At 39.6% G+C, this 19,120-nt stretch overlaps 1 protein-coding gene across 9 annotated transcripts in view; it reads left to right on the forward strand.

Moving 5' to 3' along the window:
• The window catches only part of ZBTB44 (zinc finger and BTB domain containing 44), a 44,547-nt gene that overhangs the window by 22,686 nt on the left and 2,741 nt on the right, over positions 1–19,120 (forward strand). For 4 of the 9 annotated variants that reach the window (XR_005107777.1, XR_005107776.1, XR_005107775.1 and 1 more), the window contains exons 3-5: positions 2,033–2,117; positions 7,623–7,786; positions 10,130–10,213. Coding sequence is in view for 6 of the 9 variants with exons in the window: in XM_037409713.1 (XP_037265610.1) it covers positions 2,033–2,117; positions 7,623–7,786; positions 10,130–10,213 (333 nt within the window). In the remaining 3 variants the exon portion in view is untranslated. Of the gene's footprint in view, positions 1–2,032; positions 2,118–7,622; positions 7,787–10,129; positions 10,431–12,572; positions 18,922–19,120 lie in introns of those variants that run through there. The other 5 variants (XM_037409710.1, XM_037409711.1, XM_037409709.1 and 2 more) reach the window with 5 other exon arrangements.

A 19,120-nucleotide genomic window follows, 5' to 3' on the forward strand; every position in this document is an offset into this window, starting at 1 on the left:
CACTTTATAATATGGAAGGAGACGTGAAGCAGGGCCTTGATAAATAAGTCATTATGGTTACAACAATAGCTATGTCTGAGGAGATATTTTCATAACTCATTAACACTGTTTCCATTTGAGAGGTGAAGGCATAAAATTAAACCTAAGAAGAGCAATTTGGCTTATTTTTCAGTAGACTTTCAGTTAAGTATTTCATGAAAAAGAAGAATAAATCAAAACAGAATTAACTTTTGTAACTTTATGGATTGCTTAGTTGCTGAATTTCCCAAATGTAATTTGTCAGCTCGTAACAAAATCAAAAGTTTTGATTCTCTTAGTGTCATTTTTAAACTGCTGGAGGTGCAAGTTTCTTGCCATCACTGGCCCCAGAACGTGGGGTTGCGTTAAGACAATAATCTTGCACTTCAGCAAGGTTTTGTAGAACACACTGACCTTTATGGGGCAGCCTTTTTTGGAGACACTACTCTCATTCTTTTTGACAAAATATGCACATTTTCTGCTTTACTTTCCATGTCTTTGTTCCTTCTCTTTGGTTTTCCATTTTGTCTGACACTTGTCATTGTAGACCTAGTGATACTTGATTTTCCTAGTGAGCTTTAGAAGGGGGTTCCCAAATTCCAGTTGCTCATGTACCACTCTCTCAGAAAGCACAATTCTTTTTACCATAGCAGTAAGAGTGGCTCCTAGCACTGTCCTAAGCTTCTCTTGTTCTCAAGATGTAGGTGTAGAGGGAGATAGCTTCCCCCATCTGTTCTCATCTCATGTGGATTCAGTGGTAGAGACCCAAAGCCTGCTTGACTGTTCAGAAAAGTTCAAGTGGTGCTTCGTGTGCAGCCTCAACAGAGGGAGAGGGAGGCGAGATGGAATTACAACTTCCAAGTGACTTTCACGCTACTAATCGTGCATACGTAATGATTTAGGAGCCCCTGTGTTGGAGAGGAACAACAGCAATTCTGATCCTTTGGAAATTTGGCGGAGTTCAACCATTCGTTTTTGTCACCTCCCATTGCACCTATAGACATCATCAGAGGAAGAGGAGGAATGCGAGGTGATCCAGTCGGCTCTCTGCGCTCAGCTTAAAGACAAAGCAGGGCAGGGTTTATCGTTTATCTACATAATCATAACCAAACCAAGAGGATTTTTATTTTTTTTTATCCAGGGGGTATAGTTGGCGTGAGGTGGGGGTACCGGTTCTTACAATTGTTTTAGTACCGTACCACCATCTTCCCTCCCTGTTAGGGTGACATCAGGCCACAATAACCTTGCGTAATACACCTAAACAAGGACTTAATGCCAAACTCCAAGGGGTGATGAGGGAGGCCCATCTGAGCAACAGCACATCAGGTGAACGAAGTCGTAGCTTTGCTTTAGTGCTGCTTAGATTCTGCTTCCAAAATGCACTTGAGCTACAGTTGTTTGAATGTCAGTGCACTGAACAAAGCTCTGGTTTTGTGTATAATTTCCCTTGCAAACAGATGCGTGGTCTCTTTTGTGCTGCATTTCTAATTTCTCAGAGGGCTCTTCCTGTCTCAGTATCTTATCAATAAGTGAAGACGTTATCAGGGAACAGATATATTTTATATATATATATATATATATGGAAGATTTGGAACACAAAAGCAATGTAGTGTAGCAGGATGGAACTCTTTATTGTTTAAGAAGTCTTGAAAATTGATGAAATGGTCCCTTTAGGTGAAGGTAACATTTCTGCTTTACAGTGTTAGTACTGGATGTGTTTTGAAAACTCTGGCTGTATTTAACATAGATTCTTTCCATTTTCTAGGTGTGCCAAATATTTGCCCTTTATTGAATTGTCTATTTGCTAGATAATCTGTGCAGAGGAGAAGCTGATTTGGAACATGTTGCTTCTGGGTTTTCGAAATGATTTTCCCAAGACAATTTTAGTATCTTATCACCCAGGAAGCAGTGTCTCTCACAGATTTGGGAAAGCAAGCTTTATATGTATTTACCAGCCCCCCCAACCCTTTTTGAACACTTATTTGCATTAAATTGCCCTTTTTTCTTTGCCTAGGCTCAATAGATGAGGGGGTTACGGAGGGATTGCCCACACTCCAGAGTACCTCTGGCACTAACGCTCATGCAGATGATGATGATCGGTATGTACCAATGTAGTGTGCAAACTGTTCTGCAGCAAGTGCTGTGCTGTAATTAACCTACCCAGCCTTAATCCCAGAATGTTTAGTTGTTTGTACATCTAATTCTCTGTGTTGATCAACATACAATCAGTGCCTGAAGGTTCAGATGCTGTAGAAGAATGTAGGTGATGAAAGTCAGAATTTGCTTACCTGTTCCTTCATTTCCTGTCTATTTCCAGGCAACACTGGTGAAGAAAGATATTCATGTTTTTACTGTTCCTTCATCACTGCTCTTTATTAATGCCAATTTGAAAAAAAATCTTTACTGTGAAACAGGTGTGGTAGTTGCATACATGCTAAAGCTGACGTAAAGGCACAAAAGCAACAAAATGAGAACAAGTGCCTAGTCTTGGCTTCACCAGAGATTGCTATTGCCATAAACCACAGAACAGGCAGAGCAGCCTGAAATCTTTTCTCCCAAACTTTCTGCGTGTAGCTTTTTACTAAGATGCTGTGTGTCACTTTACTGTAAATATTTAGCGGTCTTTTTGGCAGAGAAGGCCAAACCAAAATGGGTCTCTTTGGTCAAAGATGTATCGTAGTTCTCACAGACCGAAGCGATGTACCTGCAAGTGGCCTACAAGGGTACACAGAACTGGTTTGACTTCTATTTCTTTGCTTTTGCGGTGTGTCAAGTGTGTGTATAGCTAGCTTTTGCATAGTGTTTTGTTAGACAAGTGGATCTGAGGAAGAAGTGTGAACCTTTGGGAGTTGTTCCAGAAACTGTGTCAAGTGAAACTCCCTATAGAGATAACTATCAAGAGCTGCATTTTCATAGCTCGTAAAACCTTTCCTGACATTTCCATCTAAAACCTGTCCCATTGCAGGATTAAATCTGGAGGGAAAATAACTGCCTAGATAAGATTTTTTTGCATGACACAGAAGATGTTATCTATTTGCTAACCAACCTCAGTATAAAAATAATACCCAGCATTTAGGGTATGAATTGATAGTAGGAGCACATGTTACATTAGAACTAATCCAGGTTTTTTAAAGCTATAATTCTAAAGTCAAGTGGCATACATATTTTCAGCAGAGGATTATTTCAGAAATTTCCTATAAAATTGCAGAGCTTTGGTGCAAACTGCACAGAATAATTCAGGATAAATAAAATCCTTTAAACGCACTGAAAATTCCCACTTAAAGGTCTCTTCCATGCAGCAAAGGAAAGAATATTTGCCTTAGTTTATGCCCAAATTTGAAAATAATTAGTCTCAGAGTAACAGAAGCATCAGCAAAATGAACTAGAATTTGCATGTAGTTTATATCACAGTAAGGAATGAACAGATATGGGAATTTATGAGAATTTTGGACTCCAGAACTAAAATTTTCTACCAAGTGATGTACTTTATAAATTCAAGTGAAAGTGCCAAGACTCTGCTTATTCTGTCAATCAATTAAATGTGTAAAATGGTGCTTTCAAGTCCCAAAAAGTTTTCTTTCACAGGCACGTATGTGTATGCCTGTCAGGATGGGACAGGGCATTCTGATACGCTGTGACAGCCCTTTGAGCACCGAACTTCTAAATTCCCATTTCAAGCACTGGATGGGCACATCAGCAAATAAATACAGCCTGTCATTCTCTGTGTAGCAATTTGGGCACACAGTTTTGGGTGCACAAGAATTCTGAGTAAGATAAAATGTATATCTCTAGCTGAATCAAATGAAGACGTGATCAGTTAATCATATGGATGGAGAAAATTTCCCCCTCTTTACTTTTGTTTTGTTGTGGTGTTTTTTTTTAAATGCACCTTTAGTTTAAGTCCATGTTGTACATTGCTTTATTAGCAGAAATTCTCAACATGTCAAAATCAGTTGTGAGTGGACAATGCAAGTTTGTAGTGAGAAATGGGTTTTTTTTTTGGCAAGTATATGTTATATTTCTGTTCATAAAACAAAGCAAAAGACTAGTCCATCTAAAGGTCTTTCAGTATTACATCCTTACCACCATGGAAACAATCATAAATATTTCAAAGTTTAAAACATCTTATCTCTTCTGTTTCTGTGTTAATAATTAACGTCATTAATTGGTCCTCTTCCATAGTCAGCGTTTCATAAACAGCAGGTCACATGTAATTGTTGTCAGCTTAATAGACACACAGGAATTTGTTAAGTATTAAAACTACTGTTTCACAGTGAAGTCTGATGCATTCTTTCTCTGATATTTCACATTTGGATTGTAATATACTTTTCTGACATAGATCTGTAATTCAGCCTTGGCTGGTTTAACAGTTAGCCTCTGTATCAGTTTGCTGATTTAAAAAGGAGTTGCAAAGACTCAATTATAAAAGAACTCTCTGATCCAATATAATGAGAGCCTCCACTTTTCTAAAATAAGTGTTATTTACAAATAGATAATGTTTCTAGGCTCACTGAGCATTTTGGCATTCACATTTGTCAGAGTGTTGTTCTACACAGTTAAACCTCTTGGTGAAGAGAAGAAAAAAATGCAAGTAGAATATTTTAACCTTGCAGTGAAAACATTTTAAACCTATCTCTTTGTCTAGCTGTTAGAGAAATTATCTGAGATGTTAGACGAATCTCAACTGTTAAATGCCACATTTAGCACAAATTGCATGCCATTGAGTATATATGGAGAAAAATAAGCAGGGGAGAGAAAATATGTTTGTGTTTTAAATGTAATTTGTTCATTGTGCTAAGGTGCGCGCTTGTGTCACCAATAGGTATTTCAGCCTGCTTGCAGTGTAAGGATGGAAAAAGACATGCCAGTCACTGGTAGCTGGAGAGCCTCCTGATTGCCATTTGATCTGCTTTAATCAGCCTTTCTCATTGTGAAGCTTTTATGTAGGAAAAACCAAAACTTTATTTTCAATTTCTGCTGGGAAGGTTGTCCCCGTAGCGCTTCTCCTGGCTGTTTCAATTGCAGAGAAGCTGGCACCAGTACAGGCTTTGAGGATGAACTAGCCTGAGAAAGCTGGGAAAAAAAAGGAGGGCTGTGATTCCTAATTTCTGTCCTAGTTTGAGTGTCTCCCTAGGAAGCTCTCAGAGCACAATGCGCTGTTGCCTCCTCACAGTCCCTTAATACAAGAAGGAGGGAGGAGGAACCTGAGAATTGTGTTACCAGAAGCTGAAGTTCTCTATGAAGCAAATGTCGCAGAAAACAAACGCAATACTTATTTGAGCACACTACCTGTGTGTGTCTATGTACATCCAAGAGCAGGAGTTCTGGCTGGCCAGCCTGTTGTCCCTTTTATCAACCCTGCATCGCAGCTGTCGCTTCTGTTGCACGTAGCTGTGAAAATTTTGATTGTGAATTCTCTGATCAGCTGAGTGCAAGGAAACCTTTTCTGAAGGAACGTGCCCCTTAGCCAGACTGTGTGACATTTGTCAAATGCCAAGTGAGGGGCAAGTTGGCCATCCTGGGCCCAGATCCATTTGGCCATTTGATTACTAGGCTGTTACGGCAGCTGAACTTCTATGCCTTACACGTTTTTTGCAATGTTGTTCCTTTTTTTTTTTTTTGATAACAGATCGGTCTGTTGGTCTGTGTTGGTGGAGTTGTCACTGGTAAAGTGGAAAGTGTATGGTCATACCAACTCCAGAGACAAAACTAATGTTTCCGTGTCTGAGTAGAGAAAAATCTGTTCTTTATCTAGTGATCTGCTCACAGGGAGGGAGGGGAGCGCCAGGGTTTGTCAGAAATTTGGTTAGACAAATCAGAACCCGTGTTTACAAATACCCTCATTTGTTTCAAGTGGGTCTGATGAGGCCTCAGCTGGCCTTTTTAGACCTATACACGGCAGGGAACTACACTCTGCCAGGCCCAGGGCATGAGCTGGTAACTTCCCTCTTGGAAATACTCCCTTTAGCAAAGATCAACAAGTATGTCAGCATCTATGTTTTCCACAGCTCTCTAGGACCCTATTGTCTATAAAAAGAATCGAAGGACAATAAAATTTCTTCCTTAGAGCAAATATTCCAGTTGCATGAGAGCAGAAATCCTTTTGGGTTTTTACAGACTTGATTGATACTGAACTCCTGCAGGAAGCTCTTTCATCCTGTGTGTATTGAGGGAGAGCTGGTGCTCCCTCACTCTCCAGATAAATTATACAATTGGAACTTTTGCTGCTGACACCCATCATTGTATTCTGAATTCAGATGCCCAGTTCTCACAGTTGTATTGACATCCATTTCCAGAGGAGATAAAGACAATTAAGGTATTGATTTTAAAGAGGTTACCCTAGTTCTTTGCCGTCCTGTGCTGATCTGGTCTGTGGATTTTTGTATGATGTAGGAGAATGTATTTTTGCAAGGTGTACGTTTCATTCCCGTGAACATTAGAAGCCCACAAATTCAGCCGAACCTTGAAACCAGTAATCTGGGCTTGAGATGGAAGCAGAGCAGGGAAAGGATTTGTTCAGTCAGGGAGACTTTCTGACTGTGTGCAACAGGAGACATCGTTGTACTTTTTTCTCAATAGATTTCAGACATTACGGTTTAGTAAAACTAAAATTGCATTGTTCTGGCTGTGGAATATTCCGGGTCAGAGCAGTTCCCTGCTGCCAGTGATGTCTGATCTTCTGTCAGGCTGCGAGCAAGCTGAAATATCTATTTCAACAACAAATATAGACCTTAATGCTCAGGAAAGGGAAACCCCAGGTAAGTACAAACTCCTATTGCTATTATGTTTGTACCAGCAGATTTGTTTTTAGTTTACTATGCCCTTTAGCAAAGCAAGTTCCTTGCCAGAGGACTGGGATTGTAACGCTTAAACAGTTCCCTTAAACAGTTTGCAGCTAGAGGCTATGGAGAAGCAATTAGTCAGTTTTAAATAAATTACTTGGAAAGTTAAATCATTCCTTTATTATAGTCTGTGTGCTGTTTTTTAACATAGAATCTTTTTAACAGAGAATAGCTTGAACTATTCTCAGAGCTGATTGAATCAGACAAGGAGCAAGAATTGATTAATTAGATTAATATTCTAAGCTTAACAATATGTAGTTGTAGATACTAATGTTTGTTCATTGGACTTGGATTGAAATGAAAATGAATGGGCTTTAATTTTGTGTGTAAATATCACTGAAACTGCAAAACACTCCTTTGCTTTCCAATTTGCTCCGTTCTTTAAATTCTGCCTTCAGGGACTGTTTGCTGATTGTAAGTCATCGATATGCTTGAGAAAATGCCCATGCCTGGAAAATAAAGTTCAGTTTGCAGCTGGTGCTCAGACCTGTTGCCCAAAGAAATGGAAGGCAGAGGTTATCCTCTGGTTTTGTTCAGGTGTGTGAAGTCAGTGGCGATAAGACTTCAGATGCAGGTCAGACGTGTTGCTATAGAGGCAGAGATTTCCAACCTAGATACCGATTTCAACAGAAATGTGAAGCGCTGGTCTTTTTTTTCTTCTCATACAAATGTGTTCAACGTTCACATTTCCACGGACAAGGCTTCTTAGGTTTTTTTTTTTTCTTTAGCTTGCTTGTAAATCAGTGAATTTTTTCTTTGTAGTTTGGAGAACGTTCAGTATCCCTACCAACTCTACATTGCTCCTTCTACCAGCAGCACAGAGAGACCCAGCCCAAATGGTCCAGACAGACCTTTTCAGTGTCCAACCTGCGGGGTCCGGTTCACTCGCATTCAGAACTTAAAACAACACATGCTTATCCACTCAGGTAAGAAACGTTACTGCTTCCAAAAATTGCTCATTTATAGACTCACAGGGTTTTGCTCACTGTGCCGCAAATAAAATAATGCAGTTCTTTTTTAATCACCTGCCAAGTGCTTGAGAACCGATTTCAGAAAGATTGGTTAGAGGTATGTCTCACTGAATGCTTGTTTTGATACATCAGATCTGACTGATAGCTCTGTTCATGGATGATTAGCATTTGTGTGGACTGAAAAAAGATCTGATTGTCTGACACCCATCAGAATAAGTCAGTTTCATGATAAAGGTTTGAGATGAAATAAAGTATACTGGGGTTTTTATTATGCTAAAGAAGTGATGTAGATCGAAATTCTTCCTCTTACATGTTGTAATTGTCTGCTGTGTTTTAGAGGGGACTTGCAGCCATAAGAAACTACGCTCTATCTAATGTCTTTGCATTGAAGAAAGTTGTATACCTTTCAATCTCAGAGTGTTTGGAGGGATTGCAGGACAACTGGATTGGTTTGATGATCAATTTAGGTACTACAGATAGAGTACAGGTAGCAAAAGGTTCACGTGAATGCCTCCTCTGAGTCTTGATCCCCAAATTGGTACATTTATTTTGATTCCTAACAAGTATGAACTCCTAATGTCTTTGCTGTCGGTGTTCAAGACCTGTCAGCGTTATCTGGCAGTAGTGTTGACATTTGAGCGAATGAAGGGGATATTAAAGGGTTATTGCGCTTTAGCACTGAGCCTCATGGTTTAGCATCTGCTGGATTGAGCTTGACTCAAGCCCGCGCACAGATGCTGTACTGTTTTTGGGCAGAGCAACCTCAAGTGTCAAGATGTAATTTTTTCCACTGTCAGCAATTATTTGTCAAAACCTTTCAAGCAAAATGACCAGACTATGTTTAGGCCAGCGGTAATAATACATGTTTAATACAAACTTTGTGGGCATATCAGGTGCAAAACTATCCCAGGCTGGTTGCTAAAGTCTTAACTGACAGCAGCCAGACAGGCTTCAGCAAAGCATCTGTGGCCGACCTGTCAACTGGCAACCCCTGGGCAAAGTTGGGAGAGATTTAAATAGCTGTGTTACAGTAATTAGCACGCAGAAGAAACTCTCAGAACTTGCAGATGTTGAAAGTGTTTTCACATAAGCAAAATGGCTGAAGAGATTTTCCTCGGACTTATCAGAGGAAGTAGATGCCCTTGGACAGTACGAAAGCATGAAAAGTTTTAGCTCCACGAGACAATATTCTAGTATATTAACTTGCTTTCACATGCTTAACAAGGAGTTTCAGTGTAACCGTAACTACAGCTTTCTCTGTATAAAAGCCCCAATTAAAAGTTCAGCTCCCGCTTTGAATGTAAGGAAAGCAGAGTGAAAGACTGGTGGAATTAACAGCCTGGACTGATGCACATTCAGCCTTTTGAAAAATCCTTTTTTTATTCCTTGACAGCCCTATTATGAATGGAGCTCCATATTCCAGATTCTTGGCCTCGTGTTTGGATTTCCACACTTTCTGGAGTTCAGTCTTTTTATTAAATCTTAACTTTTTGGTGATTCAGTCTATTATGTTGTAATAGTTCTGTTTGGGTGTGATTACATACTCCCAGCCACTGCAACATGTTGCAGAGCTCATGTGTTTTAGGGTTTTATTAGTGCCTGTGATAAATGAAAAATGAACACCTAACAGAATTTCTAAATTAATACAAGAAAAAAATGAGGCATGAACCTAAACTGTCTTAGCTGTCTGTCATGCAAAGTTGCTGAAAATTCTTGTATAGAGAGGTTCCCACGCAATATAAAGGCTGCTACTTCACCCTTTTATCACCATTCCTGCTGCATTACAGGGGCATCCTTGTGCACAGGGTCCCCCTGCCAGAACACTTCTCTGAGGCCAAAGGCAGCCAGAAAAAAACACTGCAATTAAGGGTAGTCTGATAATTGCATTGTTGGGAACCAGTCTGGCACAAGAATCTCCCGAGATCAAAGGAGTTCAAAGATGGTTTGAGATGACTGCTGCATCAGATAGTTTTTGGCTGTGGCTCAGGACCTTATCCATAGCATAATCCATGGAGGCTTGTGTTCGTTTTGAACTGTGGGGAGGAAGGCGCGCAAGCGTTATGGACAGGTCACATTGTTAGGAAATTTTTTGACAATTGGATCTGAGAAAACGTAGCTCTCTTCTAATTGTTTCTGCCATTTTAAAGTGAAACGGAGAATTTCTTCCTAAACCAGCGCTTTGCTGTGAGTGGCCACAGCTGCTGTGCTTTCGCTGTTAGGAGTCTGGAAGGATTTTGCCAGTGACCTCTCATTACAAAAGGTGAATGTTTTGGGTTTTTTTTCCTCTCTCTTCCGCAGGCATTAAACCATTTCAGTGTGACCGCTGTGGGAAAAAGTTCACCCGAGCTTACTCGCTAAAGATGCATCGCCTGAAGCACGAAGGTAAACGCTGTTTCCGGTGCCAGATATGTAGTGCCACTTTCACTTCCTTCGGGGAATATAAACACCACATGCGGGTTTCCCGGCATATTATCCGCAAGCCTCGGATTTACGAGTGCAAAACATGTGGCGCCATGTTCACCAACTCTGGAAATTTAATCGTTCACCTGAGGAGCTTGAACCATGAAGCGTCAGAGCTAGCAAACTACTTCCAGAGCAGGTGAGGTGCACAGCAAAAACCTAACAGGGAAACGTGCCTTTTTTTTTTTTTAATTCCTTTTTTCTTTTTTTTTTTTTTTCTTTTTCTTTTTTTTTTTTTTTTTCCTAAATCATCTTTTCCTGCTTTCAGGGCAGCCTGCTGTGCCTCTCATCAGGTTGCCAGCTAATTCCAGTCAAATTCATTCTTGCGCCACTCTCTGTTGTATCTGATCTGTCTTGCAGCGTCTAAGCTATATAGGAGGGCACTGAAGAATCGAGTGATATGCAGAAGCTGCTTCTGGGCTACTTAATTTCTCTTTTCAGTGCTGTCTGTGGACAGGCTAATAGTGTTAAGTCCTAGCATTCTGTGCTATAGCATCTGTGGAGTTCTGTAAATGATTTGCTATTCAAAATCTCATACATGGCCTGTGCGCTTACATAGGGCATAGCCTTACGACTTCATTTTAAGTACTTGCTTGATGGTGGATGTTGTGGAAAGATTGCATGACTCTATACCTTCTCTTTTTTCATTTTCTAGGTAACATATTACTAAATTATTAGACTAATAGGGTTTGGACTAGTAAGGGCCAGTTGGACATCTCGTTTATCAGGGCACAAAAGTCTTGGCATATCTCATAAGCACACTTCACTAAAGACTATTAAAAGGCTTCTGAGGCATCAGACTAGCCTGTATTCTCATACTGAAATAAATGTTTGTAACCATTGGAATTTGAGATGGAAAAATGTGAGAGCGAATGAGGAAAGAGAAAGATAGATCTCAGCTCTTAAATGTATGGAGAGAGTGCAGCTTGGTGTGTGCCAGTCATCTGTATTCAGCAATGCAAAAGAAATGTATTGTAAATGTTGTGGCATCTACAATAGCATCCCTGGTGATCTCTAGACATCATGCTTTTTCCCCTACAAAACATTTCAGCATTTTGTCCTGTTATCTCAGAAGCGAAGTAGGATGAAAAAACTACGAAACAAACCAGGAAAGCCAGTCACTGTTTTTTCCAACAGAATATTGTTTAAAAGTACAAGCGCTTCAAATCTGTGGGTTTACACAGTTCTTGTTCTTAGCACTTGTGCCAAAACTAGAGCGAGAACTCTTAAGGGATGATGATGCCATGATTGTGGTAAGCATTTTATTGTTGTCGTCGAATTAAAGTCAGATTGAAGTGTGTGATTTCAGTTGTCCGTAGGCCTTCCTTTAGTTTGAATGTACAGACACTAGGTTTAGCCTAGTTGATTGCAAATCTGGATTTGAAGCAGTGAATGCTGCTGTCATGTAAGAAAAGGACTGCTTTAAAGTGCATTAATACAAGGAGGAACAAAGCATATAAATAAATGTGCATATATGTAACATGTATATACTTGCCTCAAGTACAAACTTACATGTCTGGTGCTGAAAATTTGCCAAGAAACCTTATTTTCTTTATGTCCTTATGCTCTGCAAATACTACTGGAGAGTTTCGTAGATTTTCTCTGGGTGCGCTCAGCCATCATTTGGTAAGAGTAAGTTACAGAGCTGTGGTCCAGAAAGTACTGAAACGGGAAGGAAACGCAATTCCTTTCTTTTCACAGTAGTGTGATACGTGTCAACATCACAGAACACCGCTGTGGTTGGCAGCCTCCGTACGCTTCCAGCAGAACCCTTGCCTCCTTGCCTCATGCTTCTGTTTACAGCCTGTCCCCTCTTAGAGGAGTGCTGCTGCTGTTTCTCGGGTGGGTCTTACCTCAGTGGTGGAAAAGGCCCACATCTTTGCCAGTGCTGAACTCATTTTTGTTTCTGTTTTTAAAGGTTGAGTGCGTGCTTTTTTCAATGGGGTTTTCAGTGCCGTATGATGTTCCAGCCATTAACTTTCATTCTCATCCAGGTGATACAATCTAAATAACAAGTTGCTGTGTAGGAAATAATGGATGCAAAGCGATGCGAAATAGCTGCCTTTGAATACATTCTCTGTGTGTTTAAATGAGAACCAGGTTATAGTGCTTAGTGAAGTATGTCGCTGTGATGATCTTGGAGCAATGTGAAATGAGTATCTTTGTTCTCTGTGCAATGCAGTGCATAGCTTGTGTGATGTTAACTGATACACAGAAACTGATATCGCTAATGTTTGTGTGAGAAATGACATTTCTCTTCTGTCCTTTGCCCCTCTTCTAGTGACTTCCTAGTACCGGACTACTTAAACCAGGAACAAGAAGAGACCCTCGGGCAGTATGAGCTAGGGGAGCATGGCTTTGAAAGCAACTCTTCTGTCCAAATGCCTGTCATTTCACAGGTGTCGTCAACTCAGAATTGTGAAAGCACTTTCCCCTTGGGGTCTCTGGGTGGGTTGGCAGAGAAGGAAGAAGATATGCCAGAGCAGCCAAAGACTAACGCCACTGCTGAGGCAACCACAGGTGACCCTCCGAAACCGGAGCTGTCATCTATTACTATTGAATAATTCATGGTTTGGTTTCATTTTTGTTCTTTGGAAAGTGCCTGTGTTTGGTCCTGTACATTTTAATTTAATTTTTTTAAACAAAAGTGGGGAGATTTTCCCTTTTTACTTTGTAAGCTACGCTTTAAACAGAAAACTGCAACAGATGTTAGATTATTTTTCATGACTGAATGATCACTTCTGTGAAAATATTTAAGACTGAATGCACAAAAAGATCTTGTCAGAACATCATGGAAGCTGTGATACACTTCTAAAGAAGAACAACTGATTCAGATCACTTTAACTATTTCTTCTTCCACAGTTAGAGCAGCTCATTAAGTTTCTCTTGCTTCTGCAGACCCTCTGGTTAAGGGAAAGAAATCAGAGGAAACCTTTTTAAAATGACAAACAAAAGGATGCATTGGAAATCATTATTGAACAGTTTTGACTAGTTTTGAGTGGATGCTTTAATCTTCTGCATAAAAAAAGAAAAATGACACTTCCTATCTCTGTGCCTGCTGTTTTTCAAAGCGCTTACTGTAACCCTTTTCTTGGAAACAGTAAGCATTTTTGAAACTAACAGTCACAGGCTTTTTAAAAACACGTTGTCCCTTTTCATCTCAGATGAATCAGTTTTGACAAACCAAGAGATGTCATGCCAGGTATTCCTACTTCTTATATTCCAGTCCTTTTAGAAACTGCTTGATCAGGTAGCCTGTCTAGATTTGCCCATCTAAGGTTAGATGTGGAAATACTACGGTCAGGAGAAGTCTGATGGTGCATAATGAATTGAGGATGATAGGAAAGTGTATATCCGTGCAAGCCTGACAAATATCTCATGACTGTATCTTTCTGTAGAAGGGGGACCTTCTACATGAAATGTATGAAAATGAAGGTTTTCCCAAACAGAAATTCTGAAGTCGTGGCTAGATTGTTTGCAGATCTGATCACTTCCCCCTGTCATGTATACTGTATCTTTACTAATCTCCAAAAGCTAGCTAGAGGGAGTTTACAGATGGGAAAAAAATGAGCTCTTTTGTGTGTTATTGCACATTTTTTTGTTTATACATATGCATGTATAGTTTCTGAGATTTTTATTAGTCTGTTTTGGACAAAACGAGCAATTTACTCTCTTTAGAGGCCATCTTTCTAACCCAACGGGGGGTTGTTTACAAAAAACCTATATAGCAATGATGAATTGTTCCTGTTTCAAAACATTTTAAGTCCTTGCCAACTCGGTTTATTAAAGGCCATTACTCCAGCTACATACACAGCTCAAGTAAGCAATAAATTGAAAGATTTGCAATTTCATTTTTCCATATTTAGAAAAAGCTGCAAATTTAGGGTGTGGGATTTTCAGAGCAGTGAGTCTTGTTTTGTCGAGGCTGTTTGGGCTATAGTACTGCTTTGAAACCTAAATCAGGAAATATATTAGGAGGTTTGTGATTTTTCTTACTGCTTCTTAAGTTAACTCGGTGTTTGATGCCAAATGCCTGTCGCCTACAGATGACATGCTGAGCAAGTAGGTATTACCTGATCTTAGTATTCCAAAGGCATGATATACTCCCTTAGTTTTGAATCTTGGTTGGTTGTTGGTTTTTTTTTTTTTTAAATTGTTGCTTTCTGTCCGGATTTGTTTTAGGCAAATATGAGGAGGAAATGAAACCAATAGAGAAAGGTTGCTTCTGAAGAAACAGAAGACACAAAAGTCGTATTATATGGCAAGATCAATTTGTATTCAGTTAGCTTAGGCAGCTTTGATACTCTGTAGGTCTGAGTTGTTTCTACTAATAGCCAGCTTCCGTAAGGAAAAAAGTTTATTGCCCTTTGGAAAGAGCTTAAAGGGTTTCAGTGACTTTAAAATTTTTCTCTGCTGTGTTTTAGGTCAATAAACCACATTTTAGTTAGATAGAGCAAAAACATTTGGGATATAAGTCCTTTCCAAGTTGCTGGAATGAAGTTTCTCCGCCAGATCCAAAGGGTGTTTTAGCATCACGCTGCAAAGAAGTTCTCTGCTACAATTCAGTCTTTTATGTCTACCTGTGTAAGTCTTCTTAAAAGGGCTTGAAGGAGAAATTCTTCATTTGGGATGCTGTACTGTGAATTAGTCCAGTGTCTGTTGATGGGCTGAATTTAAAGACCAATTCTCTTCCAGTTCTGATTTCTGCAACTGAGAAGCCAGTGAGACAAGACAAGGTCTTTTGCTGAGCTTTATCCTGAATTATAGGGCTATGAAACTGAACTCACATACATAATTTGCTTTTTTTCTAACAAGTGTTACTCCACCTTGCAGGTATGAGGATCCTTTGTGATTCATGTAGTAAAAAGTACTTCACACAGAAACACATTTCCAGACTGTACGGATGTAATGATCAAAGGTGGTTAGATATAAACGGACGTAATCTTCTGTTGGAATCTGATCATTTTCACCCATTAGATATTTTGCTGAACAGTTTATCAGTGAGGAGAAGTGCAAATACAGAATAGACATATCTGGATATTGGATTTTTAAGGCTTAAAATTTTGTGTCAGAAGGCAAACTGCTTTCTGAATACCAAAGAGAAGGGGAAATAAAAGCTAAGACGACTTTGCAGCTCTAATCTGTTCTTCCTTGAAAAGAAATGAGTATCATTAACTGTTAACACCTTGGTACAAGGCAAGTCATGGGTTTCATTGGTCATCACGCTATGTTACACATTCTCTTTTTAACCCTGTAATCTCCGTGAAACATCTTAATTTAGTTCCCACTTTTCAGTCTGATTCAACTGCAGGAACAATAAGAGTTTTTAGAGGATTTTTTTTGTTGGTTTGTTCAGTTTTAGGGTTGGGTTTACTTGTTAGTTCTCCTGTTTGTAATCGTTTCTTGTTAGTATCTCTTTTCTCCATAGAAGTGAACACAGATTAAACACAAATATTGTTTTATTTCTCGTCCCTAACTTGTTGGAAGTGTTCAGTTCTTTGAAACACTGGTGTTCTTCACAGGAGAGATGTAAAAGCATAGGACACCTTAAAACAATCTCTGTTGCTAATACGCTTAGATTCCAAATTGAGCAAGATAGATATCTAACTAAGCTAGAAGAAACTTGCCTTAAACTACACTTGGGATTAAACCTAAAGTATAAATTTCTTTCAGTACATTATCAGAGGATTTTGAACTCTGGACTGCATTTTCTTTTTTTCCTCTTTTTTTTTTCTTTTCTTTTCTGTTTTTTTTCTGTAATTTTTTCTCTCCTGCCCCCACACCCCCGGAAACCCCCATTATTTGGTATGCATTTATGTTTCTGTGTGACAAGGATCACAGAATCACGGAACAGTTGAGACTGGAAGGGACTCTGGAGGTGATCTAGTTAACCCTCATGCTCAAAGCAGAATCAGCGAGAACAGGTTGCTCAGTCAGATTTTGAATATCTGCGAAGATGGAGACTCCCCAAGTTCTCTAGGAAAGCTGTTCCAGTGTTTGACCACCCTCACTGTTAAAAAGGTTTCGGTATGTTTGCATGGGATTTCTTGTTTTTCACTTTGTGCCCACTGAGAAAGGTCTGGCTCCATCTTCTCTGCCCCCTTCTATCCAGTAGTTTCACAGATGGATAAGATCCTCCTGAGCCTTCCCCAGGCCGAACAGCCCAATCACTCCCAGCCTGTACGGCAGATGTTCTAGTCCCTTTCTCATCTTTGTGGCCCTTACAAGTTGTTTAGAATTTCTTCCAAATAGCTACACGCACAACACATTGCAGCAGTTTCTTTGTCAATGAGTAGTCTCCAAATGAATTCACCAAATGATTTATGTCTTGCTTTTTGCGTATCCTCCTCCCATGCGGCACCAATCTTTGCACTCAGTGGAAAATCCTGTCCTCGCCCATTTATTTTGCAAGCAGAGTGCCTTTACTACCACAGAACTAGCAAGGTTCTGCCGTATGCCAGGGACCCGGATTCTCGGAGTCTGTGTGGGGTCTTTACTCCTTGCATATTGTGTAGAGCAGTACGTCTGATGGGAACAATGGGAGGGGAAGGGATAGGCTTTTTCCTGATTTATCATGGTGTTTTGGGAGAGGGGAGAAGATTCAGAAGCTTTCTATTTCCCTGCAAAGAGTGGAAGAAAAAGAAGTTAGGTTTTCACTGTGCGGGAGTTTTGGCCAGGTTGTAAGGGTTTGTTTTGTTTTTCGATGCAGACACATAGCACAACTCCCCTGGAAGTCCATGGGGATACCTACACATTTAGCAGCTTAAGCTCCCCGTAAGAGCTGCTTGTCACTGTTCTTACACCACATTAAAAAAGGTGTGTGTTCCTGACGATTTGTCTGTCTTACTACAGTTTGAGTTCAGTTGTCAGGCTCGCAGATACTATGGTCAAGTCTCTCATACTGAGAGATTAGTAGACTAGGTTATTGAAAATGGTTCTGGGTTCACATGTATCCTGAGTCTAAAAGGTATGAATTTAAACTTTTTTAAAAAGTAATAGCTGCCAATGCAGTAAAATATATTTTATAAGACTATGATCCCTATATGTCCCTTACGGGATAAAATTTTATTGTTTTTAAGCTATGGTTTAAAGTTTTTATATGAGGGCTTCAGTCGCTTCTTGGTTGCTGGCTTTCCCCTCCAGCCCCAGGATGTAAGAGCACTGAGACTATTGCCGGTCTCTCTCTGAGACGAACCATGAAGCATTTTATATGCAAATAGAACGGGAGCTTTGTGCACCCTGCAGGGATGGAGAAAATGCAGATGCAGGAGCACCTGTCGCTCCTACATCCATTACAACTTCCACACCATCAGAATATGGAAAATAGCTAATTTTCATTCAGATCGATTAAGTTCGAGTTTTGCTTATGAGGTGAAACCCAGTTTTGGAGGTTTCTCATCTCCAGTTATGGACATAATAAATTCCATAGCATCTTGATGACAGATAAGAGGGTTCAAGGCCGGACGGTACCTCAGCCACATCAGAGGTCCCTAGCAAATAGAATCGGTTCAACGTATTGGAGGAAATGTACCATAAAAAACAAATGTGAATTTTTTTAAATGCAACAGTACTTACTGCTCTGGGTTTTTGTTAACTCAATGTGTGCTATCACAGTAATTCAGTGTCCCACAGGTCTCAAATCGGGTTGCACTAAAAAAAAAAATAAAATAAATAGCTGAATCAGTTTCTGGTGCTGCCAGCCTGTGTGGCAACTGTACCTGCAGTCTTCCTGAGGGTTGCTGAAGTCCCCAGAGGAGTGATTTTGTTTAACCATTCGTTTAGCTGATGCATGCTTTTGATATTCTGACCTATAGCCCTGGCTACACCAAGTTCTTGGACAGCTTCTTTGCCCTGTTCCTGCAGTGCCTTCACTCTAGGTGCTGCCCTATGGTGAAACCCCAAAGAGGGAAAAGAGTAAGCTGGAGGAAAAAATGTGAATTAAATTATTGTTGGGCTTCTTTGTGCATTTTAGTAACAGTGAAACCCCCTTAACTGTGCCAGTCTCCAGTCACCAGCCGTATATCCAGTCGTCATCTCATCCACAGTACAGCTTCTCTTGTTGATGCTGGCCACAGCTAGATTACTTGGCATGTTTATTGACTTAACAGAATTGTTTTTTGGTTTTGGTTTTGTTTTTTAATGTATACGATGTTTAAATACACTTCACATTTTATATAATACTATCTGGCTATTAGTATTTTTCAGGAACCATAGTTCTTGGTGGCTATATATATTTTTGTGACTTTTTTTGTAAACTAAGTGCCGTTTCAACGTTACAATCATTTTTAGAGTTATTGTAATCAATGTGAATATCATGTTTTTTCAAATCTGTTCTGAGCCTGTAGTGTTTGCTTTGTGATCATATGTGTAATGTATATATTCTGTATAGTTACATTGTATTGAAATACTAGCTTGTTTGATATAAGAACAGTATGTATTGGGTACCTTTTTGCTAGCCTGGTTGTTTAATCTTTAAAAAAAAATGTTCTAAAATACAAAAAAAAAATAATCTCCAAACTGGTCCCATTATAGGTCAAAATTAAGGGGGGAGAAAAACTAGTTTTGAGTGTCTTTGGATAGAAACATGAAGCTTAAGATTTTTCATTAAAATATTAATGTTTTATGGAGTATATCTTTGCTTTGTGTCGTTATTTAACTATACCAGAGTTGGCTTGTAGTACAAAAGACCAGCTTTGACCTTGCAAAAGAAGGTGCTGCTCTGTTGCTAGAGCCACATTCTCTCATAACTTTTGCTTATAATTAGTCTTGAGGTAGTCGAGTACGAGGAGAACTCGCTGTTGCTGAAGCTGTCATTGAGAGGAAGATAGT

This window comes from Falco rusticolus, chromosome 16 (assembly GCF_015220075.1).
Source record: "Falco rusticolus isolate bFalRus1 chromosome 16, bFalRus1.pri, whole genome shotgun sequence".
Lineage (NCBI taxonomy): Eukaryota > Metazoa > Chordata > Aves > Falconiformes > Falconidae > Falco > Falco rusticolus.